We start from the raw sequence: 22874 nt of genomic DNA, 5'->3' as shown, positions 1-22874 counted from the left end.
ATGAACTATGGAAAGGAAGAACACCTAATCTAAAATACTTTCATGTGTTTGGTAGTACATGCTATATTTTGAATGACAGGGAACAGAGAGGCAAGTTTGATGCTAAAAGTGATGAAGGAATCTTTTTGGGATAATCGTTAACCCTGTATCTGGTTAGGGGGAGTCACTTTCATAGGGGGAGATACTAGTATTTGATTAAACATATGCCAAAGGGGGAGATTGTTGGGTTCCATAATATATATATATATTTATACATTGGGTCTCATAATATATATATATATTTTCATACACTCTATGTAATTTACACATATATATATTCCTTCGCACATAGCAATATATATATATGTATATCCATAATATAGATCCACGTACATAGCTTATATATGATATTTTATATTATGATATATGATATTGCATATTATGGTATATTGGCATATGTTTCTCAAATGTAAGATGGATGAAAAAGTCTCCTTCTCAAATGTATGATGGAAGAAAAAGTCTCCTCAAAATTAGGAGATCATGGAGAAAATCAAGTGGTGCACATCAGATCATGGAGAAGTGCGTAGCGTGATTTTAGGAAACTCATCCCTATAAATAGGGTCCTATGTAATGAAGAAAAAAGGTGAAGTTTCAGAATTCAGAAAATACGAGAGATTAAATCAGGAAACTTCAAATAATCAAGGTCCAAGAATGGCGTGCTAAATCCGGGGTAGTCAGCTCCAAAAAGTCAAGCACAATTGTTGTTATACCCAGGTTGGTTTACAGTTTATGTAATTGGTCGAATTAGCTTAAATTGTATTTGTAAACTTTTTCAGAGAGTTGTTATAAGGTTAATGTTTAGATAGGTAGCAGACCTAGTCTTGTAATTCATTGAACCTTGTAAGTGTGAAAACCACAGGTTGATCTTTAGTGAAAAAGTTTTTGGGCGTGGCCCCGCAGATTAGGAGTGTTCTCCAACTGCGTTAAAAATTGCAGTGTCTTCTTGTTATTTCCTGCTTTACTCTTTGATTATTCCCAAATCCTTCACTTCTAGAGTTTGAGCCTTTAGTGTTTCCTCGACCTCTGGTCTTCTTTAGAAATTTTGTAAACTTCTTGGTCAACAATGCCATAGCCTCATCTGATTCAGAATCTGAGCCTGTATGTTGTGTCGTGACACCGAAAGCCACTCCCTTGTTTTTCTTTGTGTGCTTATCTTCCTCTTCTAACTCCATCTCAAAAGTTTGCAAATTTCCCATCAATGCGTCGAGTGACAGTGTTTTCAAGTCTGTAGATTGTTTAATAGCAATTGCTTGCATTTTAAACTTTGGAGGTAGTGACCGCAACACCTTACGAACCATTTTCTCTTCATCAAACGGTTCCCCTAGATTAAATGCGTTATTTGTCAAGCTTTTGATCCGAGCACTAAACTCAGAGACAGTCTCCGTGTCCTCCATCCGCAGACTCTCATATTGAGACATAAGCATCTGTATTTTAGACATTTTTACAGATCCAGTACCTTCAAAGTGAGTTTCTAGTGCATCCCAAGCACCCTTAGCCTGATCTGTGGCTGATATTAACATGAATTGGTCTGGACTCATGGCGCTGTGTATTGCGTTCAAAGCTCTGTTGTTCGCGGATGATGCTCTTTTCTCTTCTGTCGTCCACCTGCTTACTGGTTTTGTCGTTTCCTCATTTAGTGTAGTGATTGTTGGTGGGGTCCAACCAGTTTCTACGGCATCCCAACACTCCTCATCTAGTGATTTTATGAATGCCTTCATTCTGGCCTTCCAGAAAGCATAATTACTCACACCTTTTAGTAATGGAGGCCTCGAAATTGATGCCCCCTCTTCCATTCTGCTAAACAATATTCGATTCTCCCTAGGATCTCGCTAATAAATTAAGCGACACTGCTCTGATACCCATTGATAAAAAAGAGTAAAGCAGGAAATAACAAGAAGACACTGCAATTTTTAACGCAGTTGGAGAACACTCCTAATCTGCGGGGCCACGCCCAAAAACTTTTTCACTAAAGATCAACCTGTGGTTTTCACACTTACAAGGTTCAATGAATTACAAGACTAGGTCTGCTACCTATCTAAACATTAACCTTATAACAACTCTCTGAAAAAGTTTACAAATACAATTTAAGCTAATTCGACCAATTACATAAACTGTAAACCAACCTGGGTATAACAACAATTGTGCTTGACTTTTTGGAGCTGACTACCCCGGATTTAGCACGCCATTCTTGGACCTTGATTATTTGAAGTTTCCTGATTTAATCTCTCGTATTTTCTGAATTCTGAAACTTCACCTTTTTTCTTCATTACATAGGACCCTATTTATAGGGATGAGTTTCCTAAAATCACGCTACGCACTTCTCCATGATCTGATGTGCACCACTTGATTTTCTCCATGATCTCCTAATTTTGAGGAGACTTTTTCTTCCATCATACATTTGAGAAGGAGACTTTTTCATCCATCTTACATTTGAGAAACATATGCCAATATACCATAATATGCAATATCATATATCATAATATAAAATATCATATATAAGCTATGTACGTGGATCTATATTATGGATATACATATATATATATTGCTATGTGCGAAGGAATATATATATGTGTAAATTACATAGAGTGTATGAAAATATATATATATATTATGAGACCCAATGTATAAATATATATATATATTATGGAACCCAACAATCTCCCCCTTTGGCATATGTTTAATCAAATACTAGTATCTCCCCCTATGAAAGTGACTCCCCCTAACCAGATACAGGGTTAACGATTATCCCAAAAAGATTCCTTCATCACTTTTAGCATCAAACTTGCCTCTCTGTTCCCTGTCATTCAAAATATAGCATGTACTACCAAACACATGAAAGTATTTTAGATTAGGTGTTCTTCCTTTCCATAGTTCATATGGGGTAGTTTTGGTACCTGGTCTTAAAACAACCCTGTTTATAATGTGACAGGCAGTGTTCATTGCTTCAGCCCAGAACCTTTTAGAGATATTGTTGGTGAGTAGCATCACTCTTGCCATCTCTTGTAGAGTTCTGTTTTTCCTTTCCACAACTCCGTTTTGTTGTGGTGTTTTAGGAGCAGAAAATTCATGTTGTATGCCAGTCTGATTACAGAAGTCACTAAACCTATTGTTTTCAAACTCCTTACCATGGTCACTTTTTATCCTTATGATTTTTACAATCTGCGTTTCTTTTTCCCTTTGCAGTCTTAAGCAGATTTTTTCAAAAGCATTAAAGGTGTCAGATTTTTCTTTTAAAAAGTCAATCCAAGTAAAACGTGAAAAATCATCTACACAGACTAACACATATTTCTTTCCGCCTAAACTCTCAACCTGAGTTGGTCCAATAAGATCCATATGAAGTAATTCAAGAGTTTTAGTAGTAGGAATGTGTTCTAACCTTTTATGGGACATCCTGGTTTGCTTGCCTTGCTGACACGGTCCGCAGACTTGAGATTTGTCTTTGATTGCAAGGTCTGGAAGTCCTCTGACTGCTCCAGGACTCTCATGTGGTTGGTTCCGATGGCCCTACATCTTCCTTGCTTACAAGCCCTGGTCCAGACTTCACCACTATGACCATTCAGTTTCTAGAGTCCGAACTACAGTTAAGCCGGAATCAGAGGGAACATATGCTCGCCCGAGAAAACCAAATTGAGACCTATTTGACGGTCCTAAAATCTCAACTTCCTGCACCCGCAAGTGCGGGTACTCGTTCACCTGGTGGAAGCTAATAAACTACTGTCTACTTGGTAACATCTTATGGTCACACTTTAGCATTCCTTGCAGTTATCACTTTTAGAGTTTATGTTGAATTTCGATCGTTTAGCAGTATTTTCCATTGACATTGTCGTTCGTTCTTCCCCGATACTCTCTTTGCACCCTGTGCCGAAATGCCATATATATATTCTGTTCTCTTGCTTTTTACTTGATCAATATCTTCTATTATCTTTCACCGGTTGAACTCAATATTTCTTTTTTTAACTAGAAGAGGGCTACCCAGTGCTTAATATGGTTCAACGAACCTGAGAAGAGCCTGGCGTGAAAGCTGTCTAGTGTGGTGTCTTCTTCCTGGAAGAGGGCTACCCGGAACCTGAGACGAGTCCGGTGTGAAAGCTATCCAGAGATCTATTCCTTACGTCTCCTTTTCTACATTCCATGCACCCTGCATCCTCAATCTACTGCTTTACTATCTTGATATTCATTTACTCTTTCTAGTGGTTTGATGCATTGAATTCTGCTTACTGCCATTAGATTCGTCGTTGGCTGCATGTTTATCAAAAGGGGGAGTTAACCCTGTATCTGGTTAGGGGGAGTCACTTTCATAGGGGGAGATACTAGTATTTGATTAAACATATGCCAAAGGGGGAGATTGTTGGGTTCCATAATATATATATATATTTATACATTGGGTCTCATAATATATATATATATTTTCATACACTCTATGTAATTTACACATATATATATTCCTTCGCACATAGCAATATATATATATGTATATCCATAATATAGATCCACGTACATAGCTTATATATGATATTTTATATTATGATATATGATATTGCATATTATGGTATATTGGCATATGTTTCTCAAATGTAAGATGGATGAAAAAGTCTCCTTCTCAAATGTATGATGGAAGAAAAAGTCTCCTCAAAATTAGGAGATCATGGAGAAAATCAAGTGGTGCACATCAGATCATGGAGGAGTGCATAGCGTGATTTTAGGAAACTCATCCCTATAAATAGGGTCCTATGTAATGAAGAAAAAAGGTGAAGTTTCAGAATTCAGAAAATACGAGAGATTAAATCAGGAAACTTCAAATAATCAAAGTCCAAGAATGGCGTGCTAAATCCGGGGTAGTCAGCTCCAAAAAGTCAAGCACAATTGTTGTTATACCCAGGTTGGTTTACAGTTTATGTAATTGGTCGAATTAGCTTAAATTGTATTTGTAAACTTTTTCAGAGAGTTGTTATAAGGTTAATGTTTAGATAGGTAGCAGACCTAGTCTTGTAATTCATTGAACCTTGTAAGTGTGAAAACCACAGGTTGATCTTTAGTGAAAAAGTTTTTGGGCGTGGCCCCGCAGATTAGGAGTGTTCTCCAACTGCGTTAAAAATTGCAGTGTCTTCTTGTTATTTCCTGCTTTACTCTTTTTTATCAGTAATAAATATGGTATGATTAATATTATTAAAGTAAGAATTTTAGATATGATAAATTACTAAATATAATTATGGTAATATTTAATTAAAATCTAAAATAAAACCAAATGTATTTCTTATATTACTTCACAAGCGTTTGGTTGGAGGGAGGGAATTAGGTGGGAAAGGAATTGCAATTCTATGTGAGATGAATATAAGTGAATAAAGTGATAATTTAAATTCCAGTGTTTGGTTTGTAGGAATATAATTACTGGAAATTTCAATTCCAATGTTTGGTATATATGGGAATTGAAAGGAAAATAAGTAGTATAGAGTCTAAAATGTCCATACATATTATTATTATTATAAATCCTAAACGACCAAATTCAAATGTTACTTTTGAAAATTCATGTAACACGTTGTAAATAAACTCTAGAATTGCATAACCAAATTAATAAAATAGAGAAGCGAGTTTTGAGAAAACATATTTGATTGATGTTGGGCTATTAATTGATGTTCTGTGTTGAGAGTAAAAGAAGAAGGCACGTATTAATCGAAAGTGATAGGGAATATGCCCCGGTTATACGACCATAGGTACTTTATACGTATGTCGGTATACGAGTACGGGTATGAGCCTATAAAAAGGTCCTAACCCTTCAAGTTAGAGGACTTTTGGCCTTTTCTTCCTCTATCTAAAAATACCCAACAAGCATTGTTTTCTCTCTTCTCTCTAAATGGTTCAGACAATGAATAAAAAAGAAGAATTGAGAACCAGACACGGAATTTACACTATATTTTTCATACAATTCCTCTACGTGATTGATATGCATGAGCAAATGCAAGAATTAACGTTATCATTGGCGCCGTCCGTGGAGATTCGACGAAAAGCTGTGTCCCTTTAAACTTCCATTGCCTCCTTCTTTTCAGTTTGATGTTGCATATTTGGGATCTATTGCATGCACGAGAAGTTGGTTTCTTTGACCCTGTTGAGAGATTTCATCTTCACCATCATAAACTCTATCATCGTCGCTTCAGTCTATTGAGAGAGGCTTGCAACCAATGCTGTCGAAGGGTGGTGCTTGGCCTGGGTTTTCTTCTTTTTGGAGGCCATGATGAATTCCTTACGGCTGACGGACTGCTATGTGATCCTGGTTTTCCTCTTGAATGTATTTCAGAGAGCGGGTTTGAGGAGTTACAGCCTGGTGTTGCATTTCACTCTGTATTCCTCGAATCCTAGCCGGAGCAGCCGCAGTCCGGTGCGAACTAGTCACGCGGCCGGAGATTCCAGCCCTGCCACCCGTCACTGCGATCTTGGCCATGCATCACTGCCGCTCGCCATTGCGTTTCTACACCGATCCAAGCAGAAGACCAATCAGTACCTCCGTGGCCGTCGTTGGTTCGATCCTACTCTTCGCCCATGGAGGCGTTTGTGAGGACATGCAGCGTGGCTTCTGAGAACCGCTCTCTTCTAATGGGGAGTGTGGGCGGTCCAATAGGAAATTCAATGAGTGCATGCAGGTTGGTTGGTGGATAATGGCGGTGAAGCGCAAAATTCAAGATAGGGGAAAGAGATAGAAAAGGAAAGAAGCAAAATAAGAAAGAGGAAAAGACATGCAACCTGCACGTGGCTCCGGGGATTGAAGAATTCGCATGGCACTGCCGATCATCGCACAAAATATTGCACCGGTCACCGATCATCAAGAGACCGTGGCTGCGCCGTTGTCATTCAATACTAAGTGCTCGCATCAATCGAACATGGGAAAATTAATCGATTCAGCAATACCGGTCATTGGTCGCGTTCTGATGGAGGAGCTCACATGTGAAGAGAATAAGCAAAGCTTTATTGATTGATACTGAAATCCTACCGAGGGAAGAAAGGTGACGATCATATACATACAGAATGGGGGAAAGAGAAAAATGTGCACATGGGCGCATTGCCAGATTCTCCTAGTTCGGTTCCGATCGTCGACCACGGTCTGACCACGCCGACTAAGATGGACGAACCTCCGGCATAGTCTAAGCAGTCTCGAGCTACCGACTACCCGAGCACCACCTGAACGAACGACTGTAGAGCCATATAATGCCAAACTCTCTGTTCATCAATTGGTGGAGAATGCAAATGGATGCATGGTCCTTGATGACGAAACACTCTATGATATCTGTTTCAGGACCTTGAAACTCAGCACTCCAAGCTTTGGCAACCTCAACCATTGGTGGAATTACTTGCTGCTTGAGATTCCTTGGGCAGCTGAGCTCAGACATTCGGAGGCTGGCCGTGAATTTGATTCCTTTCCCACGTCGTCATTTCTTCATGGTGGGATTTGCACCACTCACCTCTCGTGGGTCACAACAATACATCTCCAATTTCTCACTGTCCCGGAACTTACTCAACAAATATGGGAAAATGAGCACAAAGGAGGTGGATGAACAGATGATAAACGTCCAGATAAGAACTCATCCTACTTTGTGGAGTGGATCCCCAACAATGTGAAGTCAAGCGTGTGTGATATTCCACCAACCGGCTTGACAATGTCATCAACATTTAATTTGTTGGAAATTCCGCATCAATTCAAGAAACATAGTAAGCAATGAAGTCCAAAATATAATCTCTCTCTATGTTTGAAGGCCAGATATCAATGGATCTATCATCATCACTACTACAAGGGGTTTATCACAAAAGAGAACAAAAAACATATACAGGAGGAACTGAACTCAGAGAAGAAAAATGTCTTTCATTGCTAAGTTGCCAAGATTCTCATCAGTATTTTAGAGGTTAGTTCAGAATTGTTTATACAATGCTATATATATTGCAGTTAAAAGATGGTAGGAACTGCAATTAACAAACTGCAAAACTAATTGCCACTTGCTGAACTAACTAACTGCTACTTGTAGCTGTACTAACTGCCACTGACTTTTCTGTTGAGATGCCACCTTGCTGTTGTTCCTCTAATAGTTACTTTGGAAGAAACTTGCATCTTAGACTTCCAAGACACTAAGGCATCTCCCAAGAACATGCAGAACCCTGTCAATGACCTTCTAGTGTCTGGACAGGCTTCCCAATCTAAATCAGCAAACCCACTCAACTTAAGGCTGGAATTGGTGGGGAAGAATAGACCTTGTCCATGACAGCCCTTAACATATCTTAATATCTTATGTGCATCCTGCATATGAAGCGTTGTAGGACTGTCCAGAATTGAGATAACTGTTGTACATCAAACCATATATCAGGCCTTGTAATTGTTAAGTAGAGAAGCTTGCCTACCAATCTCCTATATTGAGTATTGTCTTCCAATGCTGTGCCCTCAGCTCTGCAAAGTTTGGTAGTGTGCACCATAGGACATCTCATAGGTTTGCTTTCTAGAAACCCTGTTTCTTGTAGCAAATCCAAGGCATACTTCCTCTGTGTTACCAATATTCCACTTTGATTTCTTGCAACTTCAAGTCCAAGAAAAAATCTTAAACTTCCCAAATCTTTTATTTGGAAAGTAGAGTGTAGATGACCCTTGATCTGCTGAATCTGGTTTGCATCACTGCTAGCCAATATTATGTCATCAACATATACTAACAAGGCAATAAAAGTATCACTAGATAGGGGTGAGCAAAAAAACCGGACCGACCGAAAAACCGATGACCGATTACCAAACCGACCGAATATTTCGGTTATCGGTTATGGCCTTTAAAAAAAAATCGGTCATTTTGGTTTTTCGGTTGGTTATCGGTTTTGGACTGAAAAAAATAAACCGACCGAAAAACCGAGGAAGAAAGCCCATTCATTTTAATAATTTTTAACATAACCCAGTCCAAATAAGCCCATACTATTATACTAAGTCCAGTAGCCCACTTAGCAAGTCAGTACTCAATAGTGTTAAGCCACTTAGACAATTAGATTATCTAAAATCCTAAATCCCTAATTCCCTTTTCTCAACTTCGCCAATCGCCACTTTGCCTACACTATTCTGCTCGTTCGAGAGAGTCGAGTCTTCGCCAATCGCCAGTTCGCCGTCAGCCGTTCAACACTTCAGCGACAGGGACTAGCTGTGGTCTGCGGTGCTGCACTACTGCCTTCTGCCCTTCTCTACGCGACGCCGACGACGATGAACCTGTGAACTGCGATGAGGCCTCTTAAAAAGAAGTTTCGCCTTCAGTCTGCCGGGAGTTGATCAAGTCCTACTCCTTCAAATCATAGTGTAAGTTCTCTCAATCTCCAATTCTCCATTTGCATTTGTTTGGCTTCTACCAGTTTTGTTCTAGCTTTGTTTAGACCATTTTTTGTTCTAGTGAAATAACCTGTAATATGTATTTGTTTCTTTATTTTTTGTTATACATTATCAGTAGAAGGTTAGTAGTTTTGTTGTACATTATCAATGATTCAATGCCTAATTCTGGTTTGTTAGGTAATTAGGGTTAAAACAAAATACAAAAGATCAATTGCTTAATTCTTGTTTGTTAGGCAATTAGGATTAAAATAAAATACAAAATAGTTAATTTGTGATAAAGTGTTCTGGTTTTGTTATAAAATTTTGATAAATAGTAGTTCTGGCATGCTTTTGTTTTTTTAACTGTTCTGGTTCTGGCATGTTTTCTTTAACTATTCTGGTTCAAAATTGTTATCTGTTTGGTTCTTTAATATTGTTGATTGTTTGGTACTCAACTTATTTAATTTTTTATTTTTGCTTTTACTAGGTATCGACATCATTAACAGATTCGGAATTAGTTGAGAAAGGAAAAGGGACAAAAGCAAAAGCACGAGCAACTAAGGCTAGTACGGGTGGAACAAGTACAACTAGTGGGGTTGAAAAGAGTAAACCGAAAGCTAAACAACCAAGGTTAGAGGTATGGGATCACTTCCATAAGTTTATTACAGATAGTGGTGAGCACAAAGCTAGATGTCATTATTGTGAAAGAGGGCTGTTTGCAGACACTAAAATGAATGTGACAAGTTCATTGAAAGCTCATTTGAAAAGTTGTTCTAAATTCCCACATACTAGTTCTGATCCTGCACAAACTAAATTAATTTGCACAAGAAATGAAGGGGAGATTTCAATAAGTTTTGGGAAATATAGTGCAGAAGCTCTTAGGAGAGCTATAGCTTAAATGATTATTGAAGATGAATTACCTTTTAAGTTTGTTGAAGCAAAGGGATTTAGAAAATATATGCTTATTGCTTGTCCTAGATTTAAAATGCCTTCTCGTTGGACTATTGCTAGGGATTGCTATGATATTTATTTGGATGAGAAAAAAAATCTGAATACTTTGTTGCACTCACATTCTGTTAGAGTGTCACTCACCACTGATACTTGGACATCATTGCAAAGGGTCAATTACATGTGTCTTACATGTCATTTTATTGATAATGATTGGAAATTGCATAAAAGGATAATTAACTTTTTTCCAATTACAAGTCATAAGGGTGAGGATGTGGGTAAAGCAATTGAAAAGTGTTTGCGTGATTGGGGCATTGATAATGTTTTCACCATTACGGTTGATAATGCTAGTTCTAATGATGTTACGGTAGGATACTTGAGAAGAAAGTTAAATAATTTGGGTACTAGTGTCCTACAAGGGAAATATCTTCATATGAGATGCATTGCACATATCATAAACATTATTGTCATGGATGGGATGAAAGATATGAATGATTCAATTGCTAAAGTTAGGGGAGCTGTAAGGTATGTTAGACAATCACCATCTAGATTGCTCAAATTTAAAGAATGCGTTGAGATGGAAAAGATTCAATCTAAAGCTTTGTTGAGATTAGATGTGAGCACTAGATGGAATTCCACTTACTTGATGTTAGATTCAGCTCAAAAGTTTGAGAGGGCATTTGAGAGATTTGAAGAAGTTGACCCTAATTATAAACATGACCTCTTATTTGGTGATGGTGTTCCAAATCATGAAGATTGGGAAAGTGTTAAGAGATTAAGCATGTTCTTGCAACATTTTTATGATCTTATTGTGAAGATATTTGGTTCTTTGTATATCACTGCCAATGTTTATCTTGATGAAGTTTGTGATGTTTATTCTACTTTACGTAGTTGGTTGCAAGGTAGTGATTGTGAGTTTAGTGCAATGGCTAAAAGAATGGTTGAAAAGTATGGGGAATGTGGAGAAAATGAATATGTTGCTTTATATTGCATGTGTACTTGATCCTAGATACAAATACACTTTTGTTGATTTTTGTTTTAAGAAGATGTATCATGTGGATCAATTGAAGGATCAAGCTTCTATCTTGTCTACTAAAGTTAGAAATGCAATGGTTGAATTATTTGAAGAATACAAAAAAATGCATCAACCTCAATCTTCTCAATCTACACAAAGAGAGAGTATAGGGCTTAGTAATGCTTCATCTTTAACTGATGATATCTCTCAAAGGAAGGGGAAAGGAAAGAAGAACAAGAGTGATTTTAAGAAGTATAAGGTTGAAATTGGTTGTGGAGAGCAAAAGTCTGAATTGGATAGGTACCTTAATGAAGAACTTGATAATGATGAAGATGACGACGACTTTGATATTTTTGCTTGGTGGAAGAAGAATAGTCATCGGTTTCCTATCTTATCAACCATGACTCGTGATATATTAGCTATGCCCATATCAACCGTTGCTTCTGAATGAACTTTTAGTACAGGTGGACGTGTTCTTGATACTTATAGGAGTTCTTTAACTCCTAAAATAGTGCAAGCACTAATTTGTACTCAAGATTGGATAAGACAAGGAGCACGTGAGGATGATATGGAGAATGAAATTGCCGAAATGGATAAGTTTGACTTAGGTATGTTTTACTTTTTATTTGTATTTGTTTTCTAGTTCATAATATGTTATGTTTTATTACTTTTTGATTCTATGTCAAAATATACTAACTTTATTGTGAATTTGTGATGTGTTTTTAGATTTGTCAAAGGTTAGTTTGGATGGTGTGATTGACTCATAAGATGCCAAAATCAATTGAAGAAATGGGTAAAATATAATTTAGTTTTGCTTTGCAATACTTGATATTTATATTTGTATGTGTTTTTAGATTGGTCAAAGTTAGTTTAGATGGTGTTTTTTAATTTTTCTTTTATGTTTTGAGGCAGTGAGCAGCATGGAGTCATGGACACTGGACAGTGAACACTAAGTAGCAGTTTGGTACTTGGCAAGTTGGCATGGAGCATATTTTAAATTATGAACTCTTAGACTTTTAATTTAATTCTTATTTCTATGGACTATGGAGTATTATCTTTTGTTTTGTAATTTTAAGACCATGATGTTTTGACTTTGGATTGTAAGCACTAAGAAGATTGGCAATGAGCATTTTGGACTGTTAGACTTTAATTTTTATTACTTATGGACATTTGATTTCAAATTTTTATGTTATTTACTACTTTAAATAGTAATGTATTTTTAGTGTTAATATTTTTGAGTTTAGCCTAATATTTTAAAGAAATTACAGCTCGTTAGGTGATTAAGTTCGGTTACAAATAACCGACCGTAACCGACCGAAAATTTCGGTTTTCGGTCGGTTCGGTTATAAGTAGTGAGTCGGTTACTTCGATCGATTATGGGAGGGGTAGAATATTTTTGGTTATTAACCGAAAACCGACCGATGCTCACCCCTATCACTAGAGCCCCTTGTGAACAGAGAATTATCACACACAACCTATTTGAAACCCATATTTGAAACCCATACCTGCTAACTCAGTAGTAACTTGGCATTCCACTGTCTGCTAGCCTATTTCAAGCCATATAGGGATTTAGTCAGTCTGCAAACCTGCCCTGGTTTTTGAGGATCAAAGCCTGGAGGAAGAGTCATGTACACTTCTTCATGGAGATCCCCATGCAAGAAAGCATTATTAATATCCAGTTGGTGCAATTGCCATTTCCTTGTCGATGCCACAGCAAGCAAAGTCCTAATGGTAGTGACTTTGGCCACTGGGCTAAAGGTATCAATGTAGTCTAATCCACAGGTTTGGGTATATCCCTTTTCCACAAACCTAGCTTTGCATCTCTCCACAGTCCCATCAGCCTTGTACTTCACCTTATAAACCCACTTGCAACCTATGGCCTGCTTGGAAGGTGGGAGGGTAGTTAACTCCCAAGTCTTGTTGCTTTGCAGTGCATCTATCTCAGCTTGCATAGCAGTCTTCCAACAATCATGTTTAATAGCCTCATTGTATGATTTGGGCTCCTTGCTGTTGAGAATATTTGTGGCAAAGGCTTTAAATTTGGAGGACACCTTGTCATAAGATAGAACTGCAGAAAGTGTATAGGGGGAAATCCTGGTGGCAGGAAGTGTGCAGCTGTAGTCCTTAAGGTAAGCAAGTCTGGATACTTGCCTACTAGATCTTCTGGGTTGTTCTTGCTGCTGGGAAACATGGGAATCATTAGTTGAATTCTCAGACAAATTGTCATCATGAGCATCTGATTCTGTTGAGATGTCAATACAAGTTTTATCCACTTCATGAGGAGCTCTCTGAGGCATAGTGTCATCTGTTATGAGGTTGCTGTCTGTGGGAAAAATAGGACCCTGAGTGTGGCTTTCTTCACTTAAACTACTTGCTTTATAGGGGAAAATATCCTCATAAAACACAACATCTCTGGAAATGAATATTTCCCAGTCTTTAAATCATACATTCTGTATCATTTTACTCCATTTGGATCTCCAAGGAATAAGCATTTTCTCGCCCTAGGAGAGAACTTCCCTTGACCCCTGTTTTGCAATACTACATAGGCTAGGCACCCAAATACCTTGAGGTGATTGAACTGTGGAGATCTGTCAAACACAATTTGATGTGGGATCTGACCCTGCAAAGTTATAGAAGGTAACTTGTTGATAATGTATACTGCATACAAGATGCAGTCACCCCAAAAACCATCTGACAAGCCAGCTTGAAACTTGAGAGCCCTTGCAACTGATAAAATGTGACCATGCTTCCTCTCAACCACACTATTTTGTTGTGGGGTGTAAACACATGAAGTCTGGTGAATGATCCCCTTTTCTTGATAAACATTATCCATTCTAAACTCCTGACCATTGTCTGTTCTAATGCATTTGACTACCCTATTAAATTGTGTTTGAACAAAAGCACAGAACCTTTCACAAGGGATCTGACCTCATTCTTCCCTCTCATTAAGTACACCCATGTGGCCCTGCTATGATCATCTACAATAGTTAGGAAATATTGGTGTCCATATATAGTGTGTACACGGTATGGCCCCCAAATATCAATATGTATAAGATCAAAGCATGCAGAAGAAACAATAGAGCTATTAGTAAAAGGGAGTCTCTTTTGCTTGGCCAAATGACAAATGTCACAAGGAATTTCTTTATTAAATTTGAGATCTGTGTTTGACAATTGTAACAAACTCATCTTTCCATAGGAACAATGTCCTAATCTAGCATGCCAAAGACTGCCAGATGTACAAGCATTGACCCTAACTTGTTCTACTTTGTCAAAAAGATACAAAAAATCAGGCTTCACTAACTGATATAAGCCATTCTTCAAGCTAGCCATACCAATCTTCATCCCAAGGTTCTGATCCTGTATAACACATGTTTCAGAATGGAATAACAATATGCACTTAGATGTCCTCATTAATTCACTGACTGATACTAGATTGTAATGGAATGCAGGAAAACAAAATACATTTTGTAAAACCAAATTATTGGCAGCATGAATAGATCCAATATGTGTAATATCAGCCTTACCACCATTTGGTAGTTCAACGAACATGCCTTGGACTTTCTTAGCATTTGTTAATACATGGGGTTGACAGACAACATGATTAGTAGCCCCACTGTCTAATATCCAGACTATCTTGCTTTTAGAGCGAAGTTTAGGATTAATACCTTCAAGCTGTGAGTTGGGAGCAAAGTTGGCAGCAATGAGATTAGCTTGAGGTGTTACTCCCCAGTCACATCCAAAGGTGAGCTTTGTGTAGCAATATCCCTGTGCAATAGTTGCTTGAACAACTAATATTCATCTTGAGTCAAAGAAACTGCATTCTCAGTAGTCATCTGAGTGGTATTGAGCTGCACTTGGTTGATTGTCCCACCATTCTTGGTCCTTGGTTTCCATCCGGGTGGATACCCATGTTTCTTGTAACACTTTTCCACAGTGTGTCGAGTGTAGCCACAATAGGTACAGATTGGTTTCTTGTTTCCATTAGAGTAGAACTTCTTAGGTCTTTAGTTGTTCCCATTGGTCTGTGCCAAAAATACACTCCCAGCTCCTAGATTTTATGCCAAATGTGGTAACTGTAGGCCTACAATCCCACCATTAATCCTTCGTTCTTGTTGTTGAACCATCATGAAGGCTTCATCATCAGTAGGGAGGGGCTTCATCATCACAATTTGAGATTGAACAGAACCATAACTGTCATTAAGGCCCCTCAAGAATACAGACAGATTATCACATTCCAGATGGTTTTGCAAGGTGTCCAACAACCCACAACTACACTTATTAGCACATTTACAGGTAGGTAGTGGCCTAATAACTTGTAATTCATCCCATAGAACCTGTAATTTGGCAAAGTAAGCACTTACACTCAAATCACCCTGTCTGATTTGATGAATTTCTACGTGCAGATCAGAAATCTTAAAGATGTCTGATTCGCTGAACTTAGCTTTCAGCGTACTCCAAATCCTCGCTGCCGTGCCGAGCCAGAGGATTGTTTGAGCGATTTCTGGTGATACTGACCGCGTAATCCATGTAGAAACCATGTTGTTGCATCTTTTCCAATATGGAAATTTCACGTCATCTATGCTCGGTACCTCAATCGTACCATCAACGAACCCTAATTTTTTCTTCGAAAGTAGTGACATATCCATTGCTCTAGCCCATAGATGATATTTTCTACCATTAAGAACAGTAGAGACTAAGATTAGAGATGGATTCTCATTTGGATGTAGAGAGAACGGACTCGCGGTGTCGTTTGGATCGAAAATAGTACGAGTTTCGTTCGCTGCACTTGTGCTGATTGGAGAGGTGACCACCGTTGGAATCGCCGATGATCTGACTGTTGCTCCTGTCCATGCCATATACGCAGCTTATAGCTCTGATACCATATCACGAAAGAGAACAAAAAGCATATACAGGAGGAACTGAACTCAGAGAAGAAAAATGTCTTTCATTGCTAAGTTGCCAAGATTCTCATCAGTATTTTAGAGGTTAGTTCAGAATTGTTTATATAATGCTATATATATTGCAGTTAACAGATGGTAGGAACTGAACCACTTGCTGAACTAACTAACTGCTACTTGTAGCTGTACTAACTGCCACTGACTTTTCTGTTGAGATACCACCTTGATGTTGTTCCTCTAATAGTTACTTTGGAAGAAACTTGCATCAAGAATTACAGCTAAGACATCTACTAGTTCTTGGACCAAGTTTTGATTGTTAGACAAACCAATTACTTCAGCTGATTCAGTGTTTGAATTGGTTGAATCATCGGAAATATGGTTCAATTGTGGAACATCTTCTACAAATGCATATTGCAGAATATCTAATGTAGCTTCAGTATCCAGCTGTAATAGATAAAGCAAGTTTGGATGTGGCCCATTGGTTGGAAAGCTAGAAATTGCTAATGAATTCGGCAAGCAAGAGTCTTCTAGAAGAAATTGTGCAAGCTCTTTTCTAAGAGATAGCAAGATTTTGGCAAGAAATTGCACAACCTGAGTGATAATCCGAAAGTCTGCTTGAAAAAGACCTCTGGGTTTAGCCTGAATTGGTTGTCTGTATCTTTCCAACTTCACCGAGCTGAGCCAAAGCTCCATGCTGTTGCAATGATATCTCCATACTCTTTGCGTAAACATAGGCCATTAACAAATCTTTTGCAAGAGTTCGGGGCAGATTGAGTATGAACTACCAACCTAAAGATCATCTGCCATTCTGCATCAGTCTCAACCGATCGGAGTACGACCGGCCAAGGAGGAGATTTCAAGACCCAGAGCTATAGGCAACCTCCAATAGCACCGATTGACTTCCCGACTTCGTGTGCTCAATTCTCCGACTATGTTCTCTAGAATCGTTGCCGGGCTAGTGACTAAGATCAAGAACCCCCCATTCTCGAGCAAATGAGCACCTCAACAGACTATCGTTGTAAATGTTAAAATGTTGAAACCGGTACGTGCATGAAGGTCAGTTGTGGTTGGGATCCGCTTCCATCCGCTTAGAACTCACCGACCAAAACATTATCTGAGCTGAAATAAAAGCTCACAAGCACGCCATCTAGAGCTATTGCAACAGCATGATGAACTCTGGTAAACAAATTCATCACTAAAGCGAGGTTGGGAGACCGGAAACAGAGTTGTCATTTAGAAGCCCAAAGCTATGTCGCACCGAGCATATCATTTCGATGATCGCGAGCTGGGCGTAGCTGACTAATCCCGTCCTCGGACTCAGAGTCATGTACCCGATTAAAAATGCTTGCATAAATTTTAAGTGAGCAGTTCGGGGTCTTTTTCGAAATTTTTAGATTTTTTTTTCTTAAATTATTGTCACATTGTAAAATTTGTATAGATATAGCATTGTACTTAGAAATTTGTAATAGAAAAATAAAATGTAATAAGCCCGGTTAGGTCGGCCTGTCCACCACTGGCATTGTAAGCTCGAGGTCATATCCCGGCATAATTATGACGGCGGTCGAAAAAAACGCTACGATCGAAAAGTCAGAAAAAAACTACGGGAGCAAGGTGCCCGTTACGGTCTTCGAACCGATTTGTTGGAGCAAGGTGCCCACTACAGGAGCAAGGTGCCCGTTATGGCCCTCGGACCGATCTTTTTGGGTGTATAGTGCCCATTATGGGAGCAAGGTGCCCGTTACGGTCCTCGAACCGATTTTTTGGGTTTAGTGCCCACCACGGGAGCAAGGTGCCCGTTTATTTGCCCAGTCATAGGGCATTGGGAGTAAGGTGCCCATTCGCGATCATTAAGATCCATGAACTCCATCAAGCGCTCGAGCTCGCATGTTCGAAGTGGCGACTGAGCAAAGCTGAAGTTTTAAAAAGCTTGTGAATTTTTTAATTAACTTTGTAAATTGTACATGGTTATGTATATAGATAACTCATGTGCAAAGTCCGATTAGGTCGGCATTGCCACCATCGGCTTGGTGAGCCCGAGACCATATCCCGACATAGGTCCTACATGGTAGGCAGTTAAGTCCGGTTAGGTCGGCGTTACCACCACCAGTGCTATAAACCCGATTAGATCGGCATCATATCGCCATCATCGACACAATTAGCTCGGAACCAATTCCCGGCATTAAGCCCTACGAGATAGGCAATTCAGCCTGCCAGGTCGGCATTTCGCCTCGAATAAATCCAATCTATTGATTGGTAAAACCCGATCCTTAGATCGGTAAAATTCGACCTCTCAATCGTTTCGCAAATCCGATCCCTCGATCGGTTGAGTTCGAACGACCCTTATAGTCCAAAAGATTGTGCTCTTTTTTCCTTAAGCTAAGATTTTTTTCCCATTGGGTTTTTTCTTGGCCTGAGGTTTTTAACGAGGCAACCAGCGTAAGTCGCAGACTATACAATCAATTTTTTCAAGCTCGAACTCTTCGTCATTGGCGCTTAAAGTTGTGATCTTTTTTCCTTGGCTATGATTTTTCCCATTGGGTTTTTTTCTTAGCCCAAGGTTTTTAAAGAGGCAACTAGCGTAAGTCGCGGACCGTAAGGCCAGTCTTCCAGCCCGACCCCTTCCTTGTTAACTCGACGTTAGGGCTCGGATTGGGGGCTTACTTGATAGGGAATATACCCCGGGTATACGGCCATAGGTACTTTATACGTATGTCGATATACGAGTATGAGTATGAGCCTATAAAAAGGTCCTAACCCTTCAAGTTAGAGGATTTTTGGCCTTTTCTTCCTCTCTCTAAAAATACCCAACAAGCATTGTTCTCTCTCTTCTCTCTAAATGGTTCAGACAATGAATAAAAAAAGAAGAATTGAGAACCAGTCATGGAATTTACACTATACTTTTCATACAATTCCTCTACGTGATTGATATGCATGAGCAAATGCAAGAATTAACGTTATCAGAAAGAGATAAGTCAAACATCAATTTTAGGTTAAAGAAAGAGTGGGTAATTTTGTCTCAAAGTTGTTTTTTTTCCTAAAATCCATGGAATTGAAATACCAAGGGGGACATTGGATTCCAATTCTATGAAAATGAAGAAATTTCAATTCTGCAGAATTGTAATTCCCTCCAACCAAACGAAAAATTTGCTTGACTTCGGAATTATGTGGAAATGGAATTGTAATTCCTTCCAACCAAACACCCTTGTCAATGTATAATAATGTCTACATATATTATTATCATGGAAGAATATAGTAAAATATATTATGTATGCATGTGCACGACAATAATAATGGGAAAAGATAATGGAAGTTATACCGGTAGGGATATTTTTATATAAAAAAATTGTATAGTACAATTCTTATAACATAGCGTATAAAAAAAACAAAAAAATGGATATAAATCAGAGATATAACTTGGATTGAGACTTATCACATTTTTATGTTATTATTATTATTATTATTATTATTATTATTATTATTATTATTGATTTAAAACATAATAATCCCCCTCTTCTTTATTCCTAGTGTAGGTGGCGAATAAGTCGATTTACCTATATATATATATATATATATATATATATATATATATATATATATATATATATATATCACTGTTGCAAAAATTGGCCGCCTAGACGCTAGGCGCCCTTAGACCGAGGCGAATTGCTCCTTAGGTGGTCGCCTAAGTGGTCGGCCGACTAGGCAGCTGCCTAGCGCCTAACTTTGCCGATTCGGTCGAGTTGGCGGCTGACTCAACAAAATTCGGCCGAGTTGATTCGCGCAACTTTGCAGAGTTAGCCGAGTTAACTCGGGAGAGTCGACCTTGTTAATATTTTATTATATTTATATATGATTAAATTTATTTATTTATATAAATAAGAGAAGTAATATATATATATATATATATATATATATATATAATATCGTGGTTGCAGTAGGCGCTAGGCGCTAGTCTACCGCCCGATTAGCGCCGGTAGGCTAGCGCCTAGCGCCTACTGCAACCACGATATTATATATATATATATATATATATATATATATATGCTAATGATTTTGTGAGAATAATACCATAGGAGAGAAATAAGAACCAATTTCAGCCATACATCTGTAAAAATTTGACAGATCTGATCATATTTAAAAAATAATGCAATGGCGTTTTTGTAATTATCATCAATTTCGCTATGCAAACTTGAACACTTAAATATGCAATGTTTAACAATTAAATATGCAAACCTACTAAATTTTATAAAATTAACGAAAAAAAACAAAATTTTAAATCTAAACCGTAAATACTAGACATTAAACAATAAAAAGTGAACTACTAAATCAAATAAAACAAAAACCCAGTCATAAACTCTAAAATACAAACTCTAAGTACAATACACTTTCACATTTTTGCAAGTGCAATATTTTAATACTAAATATGCAAAATGTTAATCCTAAATGTGCAAAATCTATTATTATTATTATTATTATTATTATTATTATTATAATATTAATAAGAGCCAATAAAGTTAGGCCTATAACGAGAACTATAAAATTTCCGTCCAATTATTTGATGAAATGAATGATTTAGATTATTTTGATTTTAGTATTTTTGTTTGATTTTCCTACTATACCTTCTATTATATAACTTACTTTTCCTAAGTACCACTACACTCTATTAGTGTAAACTTTAGTAACGGAATATTCTGTTAAATATTTATTATTCTTAACTTAATCATTTATTTTCATAAGGAAGGTCTTAGATTCGAACCCCAACCTACTCATCGAAGTTGGCATAATTTTTGAACATATACTATGCATATGTTAGAATGTATTAAAAAATACAATATAAAATTTGACATGAACTTTGGTCAATTAATTAGTCAGACTATATACATAACATTCAAAGTTGAGCATAAAAAATTACTAATAAGAAACATTGAAAATCATTTTCTTGCATTTTTTAAAAACAAATCTATGTTAAGTTTTTTTTTTTTTTTTTCGTTTAATTAATCTTCTTTTGGTTATTTAGAACAATACTTAATATTTTAATTATGCTTTTGCAGTATTGGGATTGATTTAGGTCATTATGGTATTAATAATATATAAATGGTATATTTAAATGTAAGGAACTCGTGATACTGTTTGATCATGACATTGAAATTTATGATATCACTCTACAGACCAACTCATAGTATATTATTGAGTTAATACCCAAAATGGTCCCCCGACTATTAGTTAATACTCGATTTAGTCCCAAAGTATTTTTAGTACCCAATTTAGTCCTATGTCTTTTAAAATCACACCCAATGTCGTCCACCGTTACAATTGTCGTCATTGAACCGTTATTTTGAGGGTAAAGTAGTCAATTTACTTGGGCGAAATCCGTTTCTTCCTCTAATCTCCGTCGTGACTCCTTTTACTCGATTAAACACAAATTATCTGTCCTAGTTGAGGAAAAATCTGGGTAAGTGTATGAAAATGGTAGAAATCAAAGCATAAACTAGAGAGGAGGTGAAAATATTATTTGGTGTAATGTCTGTGGCATGTGGAGTGGAGTGTGTGGTGGTGTTGGGCTGCTTGCGCTGTGGTTGGAAGTAGTGCACCAACGTCAGAAGCGATGACAGCGCCACATGGATAGCTGCGACCAGGGAGGAATTCGACACCGTGTCACGTGTTTGTCGCACGATCCTTGCCATCTACGAGGATGACCTCCGGAACCCCAAGTTTGCGCTTGTAGGTGGCTACCGACTAAACCCCGACTGGTGATTAAGTGTGTTACTTACCAGGGAGACATGCGGCAACACGCAGGGCTTCGGCTGAATGTGGCTAGCGGATCGGATCCCGTGCCGGCCGTAAGGGAATAGAGTGTGGTGTTTTCGTAACCAAGCCTTAAGCTTGACCCAGAAAACACCCTCCCGTCAGGTACCTAGCGAGATCGGTTCCTATGCCGGTCCTAAGGGAATAGAGTGTGAAATTTTTCTTGGGGCGACGCCACTTGAGGAGGCGACGCACTAGATGAGGCGGACGCCACTTGAGGAGGCGACGTCACTGGAGGCGGATGCACTTGAGGAGGTGGCGCCATTGGAGGTGGACGCACTTAGGGGTGGAAATAGGCCAGGCTAGGCCAGGCTTTAAATAATTAGGCCTGGGCCTGTTACAATAATTCAAGGCTTGGGCCTGGGCCTAAGCCTGTATGCAGGCTTTTTCTTAGGCTCAAGCCTAAGCCTACCATTAGCCTGACAGGCCTGAAGCTTGTTTAAAGGCCTAATAAAATTCGTGTAATATAATAGGAGATTCTGGAGAAGCATAACCACCAATACATTGCAAATACAGTTTTTAAAAAAAGTACATTGCAAATTCCTAATATATACGAATTATGTCAACCTATACTTCACTTTCAAAAAAAGTGCTCCCAGACACTTGCAATTAACAAATTGAAACAAATTAAACAACAATAAAATAAATTCTCAAAACACATGAAGGCCACTCCTTTAATGCTGTCGCCCGTGAGCATATTCTTTAATGTTGTCACCTTTAAGAACTTGTTAGATTTGCTGCAAAGTTCCCGCATCTGCAGTACCACAATTCCACAAAGAAACAGTGAGTATTTTACTAGTTTTTTTTCTAGGATAGATTACGAAAGGATCTAAGCATCATTAAATAACTTACCTGT

At 38.1% G+C, this 22874-nt stretch overlaps 3 protein-coding genes and 1 pseudogene across 3 annotated transcripts; 1 reads left to right on the top strand and 3 right to left on the bottom strand.

The window, feature by feature from the left end:
• Window positions 1-6573: 6573 nt before the first annotated feature.
• LOC116026961 lies at window positions 6574-7748 on the top strand (annotated as a pseudogene).
• Window positions 7749-8053: 305 nt separating this feature from the next.
• On the bottom strand, window positions 8054-10049 carry LOC116026960 (uncharacterized mitochondrial protein AtMg00810-like). The gene is made up of 3 exons (XM_031268386.1): window positions 10019-10049; window positions 8419-8717; window positions 8054-8317 (listed from the first exon to the last, which is right to left on the bottom strand). The coding sequence occupies exons 1-3, from the start codon at window positions 10047-10049 to the stop codon at window positions 8054-8056; spliced, it is 594 nt and encodes a 197-aa protein (XP_031124246.1).
• Window positions 10050-12862: 2813 nt separating this feature from the next.
• Window positions 12863-15333, bottom strand: LOC116026959. Its single transcript, XM_031268385.1, has 6 exons — window positions 15187-15333; window positions 14790-15080; window positions 14536-14672; window positions 13982-14191; window positions 13879-13935; window positions 12863-13727 (listed from the first exon to the last, which is right to left on the bottom strand). Exons 1-6 carry the CDS (start codon window positions 15331-15333, stop codon window positions 12863-12865), a joined length of 1707 nt encoding a protein of 568 aa, XP_031124245.1.
• LOC116028069 lies at window positions 14580-16223 on the bottom strand. Its single transcript, XM_031269863.1, has 2 exons — window positions 14981-16223; window positions 14580-14672 (listed from the first exon to the last, which is right to left on the bottom strand). The coding sequence occupies exon 1, from the start codon at window positions 16169-16171 to the stop codon at window positions 15371-15373; it is 801 nt and encodes a 266-aa protein (XP_031125723.1). The 5' UTR covers window positions 16172-16223; the 3' UTR covers window positions 14580-14672; window positions 14981-15370.
• Window positions 16224-22874: the final 6651 nt, after the last annotated feature.

Source organism: Ipomoea triloba, chromosome 8, assembly GCF_003576645.1.
Source record: "Ipomoea triloba cultivar NCNSP0323 chromosome 8, ASM357664v1".
NCBI classification, from domain to species: domain Eukaryota; kingdom Viridiplantae; phylum Streptophyta; class Magnoliopsida; order Solanales; family Convolvulaceae; genus Ipomoea; species Ipomoea triloba.
The sequence above is the reverse complement of the archived record's forward strand: the minus strand, read 5'-3'. Positions and strand labels throughout refer to the sequence as shown.

Bases quoted from the DNA above. Each gene is read 5' to 3' on its own strand.
- LOC116026960 (XM_031268386.1), bottom strand. From the start codon at position 10,049: ATGACATCTAGCTTTGTGCTCACCACTATCT. The intron at 8,718-10,018 runs GTAATAAACTTA...TTGCCTTGTTAG, and splicing joins CTTTGTGCTCACCACTATCT to TATATGTTGATGACATAATA. The intron at 8,318-8,418 runs GTAGGCAAGCTT...CTTCATATGCAG, and splicing joins ATACTCAATATAGGAGATTG to GATGCACATAAGATATTAAG.
- LOC116026959 (XM_031268385.1), bottom strand. From the start codon at position 15,333: ATGGGAACAACTAAAGACCTAAGAAGTTCTACTCTAATGGAAACAAGA. The intron at 14,673-14,789 runs GTTTTACAAAAT...TGTGTTATACAG, and splicing joins TTCATGCTGCCAATAATTTG to GATCAGAACCTTGGGATGAA. The intron at 14,192-14,535 runs GCATGCTAGATT...ACAATTTAATAG, and splicing joins TGTACATCTGGCAGTCTTTG to GGTAGTCAAATGCATTAGAA.
- LOC116028069 (XM_031269863.1), bottom strand. From the start codon at position 16,171: ATGGCATGGACAGGAGCAACAGTCAGATCATCGGCGATTCCAACGGTG.